This window comes from Rana temporaria, assembly GCF_905171775.1.
Source record: "Rana temporaria chromosome 2 unlocalized genomic scaffold, aRanTem1.1 chr2k, whole genome shotgun sequence".
NCBI classification, from domain to species: domain Eukaryota; kingdom Metazoa; phylum Chordata; class Amphibia; order Anura; family Ranidae; genus Rana; species Rana temporaria.
In genome coordinates, this window is record NW_024404415.1 from 868,868 (window position 1) to 878,086 (window position 9,219).

The 9,219-nt window shown below is 56.8% G+C and overlaps 1 protein-coding gene across 1 annotated transcript in view; it reads right to left on the minus strand.

The window, feature by feature from the left end:
* The window catches only part of LOC120921631 (solute carrier family 22 member 15-like), a 30,260-nt gene extending 23,952 nt beyond the window's left edge, over window positions 1-6,308 (minus strand). The window contains exons 1-4 of the mRNA XM_040334145.1: window positions 6,136-6,308; window positions 4,099-4,228; window positions 1,983-2,195; window positions 1,764-1,904 (exon numbers count right to left, since the gene is read on the minus strand). Of these exons, the coding sequence (XP_040190079.1) occupies window positions 1,764-1,904; window positions 1,983-2,195; window positions 4,099-4,228; window positions 6,136-6,271 (620 nt within the window). The 5' untranslated portion in view covers window positions 6,272-6,308. The remainder of the gene's footprint in view (window positions 1-1,763; window positions 1,905-1,982; window positions 2,196-4,098; window positions 4,229-6,135) is intronic.
* Between the last annotated feature and the right edge of the window lie 2,911 nt (window positions 6,309-9,219).

A 9,219-nucleotide genomic window follows, 5' to 3' on the forward strand; every position in this document is an offset into this window, starting at 1 on the left:
TATAGGGGGACAGACGAGTCAGAGAAGAGTCACTATAGGGGGGACAGATGGGTCAGAGAAGAGTCACTATAGGGGGGACAGATGGGTCAGAGAAGAGTCACTATAGGGGGGACAGATGGGTCAGAGAAGAGTCACTATAGGGGGGACAGATGGGTCAGAGAAAAGTTACTATAGGGGGACAGACGGGTCAGAGAAGAGTCACTATAGGGGGGACAGACGGGTCAGAGAAAAGTCACTATAGGGGGACAGACGGGTCAGAGAAGAGTCGCTATAGGGGGGACAGACGGGTCAGAGAAAAGTCACTATAGGGGGACAGACGGGTCAGAGGAGAGTCACTATAGGGGGGGACAGACGAGTCAGAGAAGAGTCACTATAGGGGGACAGAAGGGTCAGAGAAGAGTCACTATAGGGGGGACAGAAGGGTCAGAGAAGAGTCACTATAAGGGGGACAGACGGGTCAGAGAAAAGTCACTATAGGGGGACAGACTGGTTGGGGCAGAGTCACTATAGGGGGGGACAGATGGGTCAGAGGAGAGTCACTATAGGGGGACAGACGGGTCAGAAAAAAGTTACTATAGGGGGGACAGACGGGTCAGAGAAGAGTCACTATAGGGGGACAGACGGGTCAGAGAAGAGTCACTATAGGGGGACAGACGGGTCAGAGAAGAGTCACTATAGTGGGACAGACGGGTCAGAGAAGAGTCACTATAGGGGGGACAGACTGGTTGGGGCAGAATTCCTATAGGGGGGACACATGGGTCGGGGGGAGAGTTACTATAGGGGGACAGACGGGTCAGAGAAGAGTCACTATAGGGGGGACAGACGGGTCAGAGAAGAGTCACTATAGGGGGGACAGATGGGTCAGAGAAAAGTTACTATAGGGGGGGACAGACGGTTCAGAGAAGAGTCACTATAGGGGGACAGACTGGTTGGGGCAGAGTCACTATAGGGGGGGACAGATGGGTCAGAGAAGAGTCACTATAGATGGGACAGATGGGTCCGGGGGGGAGAGTTACTATAGGGGGACAGATGGGCCCGGGGGGGTGGAGAGTTACTATAGGGGGGGACAGACGGGTCGGGGGGGTTACATTACTATGGAGGGGACAGATGGGTCAGGGGGTGGAGAGTTACTATAGAGGGGGGACAGACGGGTCGGGGGGGTGGAGAGTTACTATAGAGGGGGGACAGACGGGTCAGAGAAGAGTCACTATAGGGGACACCCCACAACACACCCCCCCTGGTTGGGGCAGAGTTACTATAGGGGGGGACAGACGGGTCAGAGAAAAGTTACTATAGAGGGGACAGACGGGTCAGAGAAGAGTCACTATAGGGGGACAGACGGGTCAGAGAAGAGTCACTATAGGGGGACAGACGGGTCAGAGAAGAGTTACTATAGGGGGGACAGACGGGTCAGAGAAGAGTTACTATAGGGGGGACAGACGGGTCAGAGAAGAGTTACTATAGGGGGGGACAGACTGGTTGAGGCAGAGTTTCTATAGGGGGGACAGACGGGTCAGAGAAGAGTCACTATAGGGGGGGGACAGACGGGTCAGAGAAGAGTCACTATAGGGGGGGACAGACTGGTTGGGGCAGAGTTACTATAGGGGGGGACAGACGGGTCAGGGGGAGAGTTACTATAGGGGGGACAGATGGGTCGGGGGGGGGTTACATTACTATAGGGGGGACAGATGGGTCGGGGGGGGGGGGACAGACGGGTCGGAATGGGATGAAGGTCAGGCATGGACGGCCCCCCAGGCACTCACCTCCTGTGGTTGAGTAGATACATACATATGGGAAACGCCGGCAGTTCGGCCAGACCGGACAGCGCCAAACTCAGGTAGAGGTCTCCGCCCAGTTGCCCGGAACTCAGCGTGAGGCCATAATACACCAGACTGCAGACGAACCTGAGGCACAGGAGTCATGTGATCAGTCACGGGGGGAGGGGGGAGAGCCGCTAGGTGTATGGCCGTCTCCTTACTTACCAAACCCACATCATGACCAACGTGCGTTTCCGCAGAACGGCGTGCCGGTAAAGGGCGAAGACATTGGACTCCTGGACATAACTCTTCTGCCGGGGGGTGAGGGAGAAAGGGGCCGGCTTTATACGGTTCCAGCGAGCCAGGACCAGCAGAGAGTCCTTCGCTTCCTCCAGGCGGCCCTGAGAGTACAGCCAACGGGGAGACTCCGGGAGCCACCTAAAGATTAGACAGAGGACGTCACTGTGCGATCAGAACCTCCCCCGAGGACGTCATTGTGCAATCAGAACCTCCCCCGAGGACGTCACTGTGCGATCAGAACCTCCCCCGAGGAGTCCTCACTGTGCGATCAGAACCTCCCCCGAGGACGTCACCGTGCGATCAGAACCTCCCCCGAGGACGTCACTGTGCGATCAGAACCTCCCCCGAGGAGTCCTCACTGTGCAATCAGAACCTCCCCCGAGGACGTCACTGTGCGATCAGAACCTCCCCCGAGGACGTCACTGTGCGATCAGAACCTCCCCCGAGGACGTCACTGTGCGATCAGAACCTCCCCCGAGGAGTCCTCACTGTGCGATCAGAACCTCCCCCGAGGACGTCACTGTGCAATCAGAACCTCCCCTGAGGACGTCACTGTGCAATCAGAACCTCCCCTGAGGACGTCACTGTGCCATCAGAACCTCCCCCGAGCACATCACTGTGCCATCACAACCACCCCCGAGGATGAGTCCTCACCGTGCCATCAGAACCTCCCCCGAGGACATCACTGTGCCATCAGAACCTCCCCCGAGGACATCACTGTGCCATCAGAACCTCCCCCGAGGACATCACTGTGCCATCAGAACCTCCCCCGAGGACATCACTGTGCCATCAGAACCTCCCCCGAGGACATCACTGTGCCATCAGAACCTCCCCCGAGGACGTCACTGTGCAATCAGAACCTCCCCCGAGGACGTCACTGTGCAATCAGAACCTCCCCCGAGGATGTCACTGTGCCATCAGAACCTCCCCCGAGGACGTCACTGTGCCATCAGAACCTCCCCCGAGGACGTCACTGTGCCATCAGAACCTCCCCGAGGACATCACTGTGCCATCAGAACCTCCCCCGAGGACATCACTGTGCCATCAGAACCTCCCCCGAGGACATCACTGTGCCATCAGAACCTCCCCCGAGGACATCACTGTGCCATCAGAACCTCCCCCGAGGACATCACTGTGCCATCAGAACCTCCCCCGAGGACATCACTGTGCCATCAGAACCTCCCCCGAGGACGTCACTGTGCAATCAGAACCTCCCCCGAGGATGTCACTGTGCAATCAGAACCTCCCCCGAGGATGTCACTGTGCAATCAGAACCTCCCTCGAGGACATCACAGTGCAATCAGAACCTTCCCCCGGAAAAAGTCCCCACTGTGCGATCAGAACCTCCCCGGAGGACGTCACCGTGCGATCAGAACCTCCCCCGAGGACAAGTCCTCACTGTGCGATCAGAACCGCCCCCGAGGAGTCCTCACTGTGCGATCAGAACCTCCCCCAAGGACAAGTCCTCAATGTGCCATCAGAACCTCCCCCGCGGACGAGTCTTCACTGTGCGATCAGAACCTCCCCCGAGGACGAGTCCTCACCGTGCGATCAGAACCTCCCCCGAGGACGAGTCCTCACCGTGCGATCAGAACCTCCCAGAGGATGAGTCCTCACTGTGCTATCAGAACCTCCCTCGAGTCCTCACTGTGCAATCAGAACCTCCCCCAAGTCCTCACTGTGCGATCAGAACCCCCCCCCCCCAAAGGCTGAGTCCTCACCGTGCCATCAGAACCTCCCCTGAGTCCTCACTGTGCTATCAGAACCTAACCGGAGGACATTACTGTGCCATCACAACCACCCCCGAGGATGAGTCCTCACCGTGCCATCAGAACCTCCCCCGAGGACGTCACTGTGCAATCAGAACCTCCCCCGAGGACATCACTGTGCCATCAGAACCTCCCCAGAGGACATCACTGTGCCATCAGAACCTTCCCCGAGGACGAGTCCTCGCTGTGCGATCAGAACCTCCCCCGAGGACATCACTGTGCCATCAGAACCTCTCCCAAATCCTCACTGTGCGATCAGAAGATGTACTCACAGTGACAGGATGAACACCGCCAAGCCTTGTATGTTCACCAAAACCGCCAACAGGCGCCAAGACCGCACAAAATAGCCAATCAGAGCGAACTGCGAGATTCCCAACGCAAATCCCAATCCAGACACCGACCCTGAGGAGGGAAAGAGATGACACTGAGATGAGGACACCCAGAGAGGAGGACAGCAGCAGAGGACACCCAGAGAGGAGGAGAGCAGAGGACACCCAGAGAGGAGGACAGCAGCAGAGGACACCCAGAGAGGAGGAGAGCAGAGGACACCCAGAGAGGGGGAGAGCAGAGGACACCCAGAGAGGAGGACAGCAGCAGAGGACACCCAGAGAGGAGGAGAGCAGAGGACACCCAGAGAGGAGGACAGCAGCAGAGGACACCCAGAGAGGAGGAGAGCAGAGGACACCCAGAGAGGGGGAGAGCAGAGGACACCCAAAGAGGAGGAGAGCAGAGGACACCCAGAGAGAAGGAGGAGAGCAGAGGACACCCAGAGAGAAGGAGGAGAGCAGAGGACACCCAGAGAGGAGGAGAGCAGAGGACACCCAGAGAGGAGGAGAGCAGAGGACACCCAGAGAGGAGGACAGCAGAGGACACCCAGAGAGGAGGAGAGCAGAGGACACCCAGAGAGGAGGAGAGCAGAGGACACCCAGAGAGGAGGACAGCAGAGGACACCCAGAGAGGAGGAGAGCAGAGGACACCCAGAGAGAAGGAGGAGAGCAGAGGACACCCAGAGAGGAGGAGAGCAGAGGACACCCAGAGAGGAGGAGAGCAGAGGACACCCAGAGAGGAGGAGAGCAGAGGACACCCAGAGAGGAGGACAGCAGAGGACACCCAGAGAGGAGGAGAGCAGAGGACACCCAGAGAGGAGGAGAGCAGAGGACACCCAGAGAGGAGAAGAGCAGAGGACACCCAGAGAGGAGGACAGCAGAGGACACCCAGAGAGGAGGAGAGCAGAGGACACCCAGAGAGGAGGAGGACAGCAGAGGACACCCAGAGAGGAGGAGGACAGCAGAGGACACCCAGAGAGGAGGAGGACAGCAGAGGACACCCAGAGAGGAGGAGGACAGCAGAGGACACCCAGAGAGGAGGAGGACAGCAGAGGACACCCAGAGTGGAGGAGGACAGCAGAGGACACCCAGAGAGGAGGAGGACAGCAGAGGACACCCAGAGAGGAGGAGGAGAGCAGAGGACACCCAGAGAGGAGGACAGCAGAGGACACCCAGAGAGGAGGAGGAGAGCAGAGGACACCCAGAGAGGAGGAGAGCAGAGGACACCCAGAGAGGAGGACAGCAGAGGACACCCAGAGTGGAGGAGGACAGCAGAGGACACCCAGAGAGGAGGAGAGCAGAGGACACCCAGAGAGGAGGAGGACAGCAGAGGACACCCAGAGAGGAGGAGAGCAGAGGACACCCAGAGAGGAGGAGAGCAGAGGACACCCAGAGAGGAGGAGAGCAGAGGACACCCAGAGAGGAGGAGAGCAGAGGACACCCAGAGAGGAGGAGGAGAGCAGAGGACACCCAGAGAGGTGGAGAGCAGAGGACACCCAGAGAGGAGGAGGAAAGCAGAGGACACCCAGAGAGGAGGAGAGCAGAGGACACCCAGAGAGGAGGAGGAGAGCAGAGGACACCCAGAGAGGTGGAGAGCAGAGGACACCCAGAGAGGAGGAGGAAAGCAGAGGACACCCAGAGAGGAGGAGAGCAGAGGACACCCAGAGAGGAGGAGAGCAGAGGACACCCAGAGAGGAGGAGGAGAGCAGAGGACACCCAGAGAGGAGGAGAGCAGAGGACACCCAGAGAGGAGGAGAGCAGAGGACACCCAGAGAGGAGGAGGACAGCAGAGGACACACAGAGAGGAGGAGAGCAGAGAACACCCAGAGAGGAGGAGGAGAGCAGAGGACACCCAGAGAGGAGGAGAGCAGAGGACACCCAGAGAGGAGGAGAGCAGAGGACACCCAGAGAGGAGGAGGAGAGCAGAGGACACCCAGAGAGGAGGAGAGCAGAGGACACATTGGGGTCGGGGTGGAATGTTACCAGCGATAGCCCAGTAGGTGGCACCAATGTACTCATTCAGAAGCACGAAGGCGACAAGCGACATTCCACCATTGCTGATTCCTGCCAGGAAGCGGGTGATGAGGAAGATGGAGAACGATGGAGACAAAGCGTTCATCAGAGAGAAGGAGAGATCCAGAGCCAGACCTGCAAGAGAGACGCCTGTGTCACATGACCCCTCATTTACCCCCCTAATTACCCCCATCCAGCCTGTGTCACATGACCCCTCATTTACCCCCCTAATTCCCCCCATCCAGCCCCTATCAGAGGTGACATGACCCCTCATTTACCCCCCTAATTACCCCCATCCAGCCCCTATCAGAGGTCACATGACCCCTCATTTACCCCCCTAATTCCCCCCATCCAGCCCCTATCAGAGGTCACATGACCCCTCATTTACCCCCCTAATTACCCCCATCCAGCCCCTATCAGAGGTCACATGACCTCTCATTTACCCCCCTAATTACCCCCATCCAGCCCCTATCAGAGGTCACATGACCCCTCATTTACCCCCCTAATTCCCCCCATCCAGCCCCTATCAGAGGTCACATGACCCCTCATTTACCCCCCTAATTCCCCCCATCCAGCCCCTATCAGAGGTCACATGACCTCTCATTTACCCCCCTAATTACCCCCATCCAGCCCCTATCAGAGGTCACATGACCCCTCATTTACCCCCCTAATTCCCCCCATCCAGCCCCTATCAGAGGTCACATGACCCCTCATTTACCCCCCTAATTACCCCCATCCACCCCCTATCAGAGGTCACATGACCCCTCATTTACCCCCCTAATTACCCCCATCCAGCCCCTATCAGAGGTCACATGACCTCTCATTTACCCCCCTAATTACCCCCATCCAGCCCCTATCAGAGGTCACATGACCCCTCATTTACCCCCCTAATTCCCCCCATCCAGCCCCTATCAGAGGTCACATGACCCCTCATTTACCCCCCTAATTACCCCCATCCACCCCTATCAGAGGTCACATGACCGTCATACACCGCACACATGAAAAGACATCTACAACCATCCAAATTCATCCTCCATCTTCCTCCATCCTCCATCCACATCCATCTTCCTCCATCCTTATTCCTCCATCCTCCATCCACATCCATCCTCCATCTTCCTCCATCCTCCATCCACGCCCAGCCACATCCATCCTCCATCCACATCCATCCTCCATCCACATCCATCCTCCATCCACATCCATCCTCCATCCACGCCCAGCCACATCCATCCTCCATCTTCCTCCATCCACATCCATCCTCCATCTTCCTCCATCCACATCCATCCTCCATCCACATCCATCCTCCATCCACATCCATCCTCCATCTTCCTCCATCCACATCCATCCTCCATCCACATCCATCCTCCATCCACATCCATCCTCCATCTTCCTCCATCCACATCCATCCTCCATCCACATCCATCCTCCATCCACATCCATCCTCCATCTCCTCCATCCACATCCATCCTCCATCCACATCCATCCTCCATCCACGCCCAGTCACATCCATCTTCCTCCATCCTTATTCCTCCATCCTCCATCCACATCCATCCTCCATCTTCCTCCATCCACATCCATCCTCCATCCACATCCATCCTCCATCCACATCCATCCTCCATCCACATCCATCCACATCCATCCTCCATCCACATCCATCCTCCATCCACATCCATCCTCCATCCACGCCCAGCCACATCCATCCTCCATCCACATCCATCCTCCATCCTCCATCTTCCTCCATCCACATCCATCCTCCATCCACATCCATCCTCCATCTTCCTCCATCCACATCCTTCCTCCATCCACATCCATCCTCCATCTTCCTCCATCCACATCCATCCTCCATCCTCCATCCTCCATCCACATCCATCCTCCATCCACATCCATCCTCCATCTTCCTCCATCCACATCCATCCTCCATCCTCCATCCTCCATAGTTGCCAACATTTGAAAAAAAATTCCAGGGACACTTTGCAGCACAGCTATTAATTAATTACCACACTCACTTCCCCGAAGCTCCACCCACTCCGCATAATCTTCGCCTACTTATCAGATTAGAGCAGGGGTCTCAAACTCAAATTACCTGAGGGCCACAAGACAAGTTTTCATATGCCATGGGGGGCCGCATGCAAACTTTCAAACTTCAAAAACAACAGCACTGGTGTCAGCGAGCGCATTATTACCCCCAGCACTGGTGTCAGCGAGCGCATTATCAACCCCCAGCACTGGTGTCAGCGAGCGCATTATTACCACCAGCACTGGTGTCAGCGAACGCATTATTACCACCAGCACTGGTGTCAGCGAACGCATTATCAACCCCCAGCACTGGTGTCAGCGAACACATTATTACCCCCAGCACTGGTGTCAGCGAGCGCATTATTACCACCAGCACTGGTGTCAGCGAACGCATTATCAACCCCCAGCACTGGTGTCAGCGAACGCATTATTACCCCCAGCACTGGTGTCAGCGAACGCATTATTACCCCCAGCACTGGTGTCAGCGAACGCATTATCAACCCCCAGCACTGGTGTCAGCGAGCGCATTATTACCCCCAGCACTGGTGTCAGCGAACACATTATTACCACCAGCACTGGTGTCAGCGAGCGCATTATTACCCCCAGCACTGGTGTCAGCGAACGCATTATTACCACCAGCACTGGTGTCAGCGAACGCATTATTACCACCAGCACTGGTGTCAGCGAGCGCATTATTAACCCCCAGCACTGGTGTCAGCGAACGCATTATTACCACCAGCACTGGTGTCAGCGAACACATTATTACCACCAGCACTGGTATCAGCGAGCGCATTATTACCCCCAGCACTGGTATCAGCGAGCGCATTATTACCCCCAGCACTGGTGTCAGCGAACGCATTATTACCCCCAGCACTGGTGTCAGCGAACGCATTATTACCCCCAGCACTGGTATCAGCGAACGCATTATTACCACCAGCACTGGTGTCAGCGAACGCATTATTACCCCCAGCACTGGTGTCAGCGAACGCATTATTAACCCCCAGCACTGGTGTCAGCGAACACATTATTAACCCCAGCACT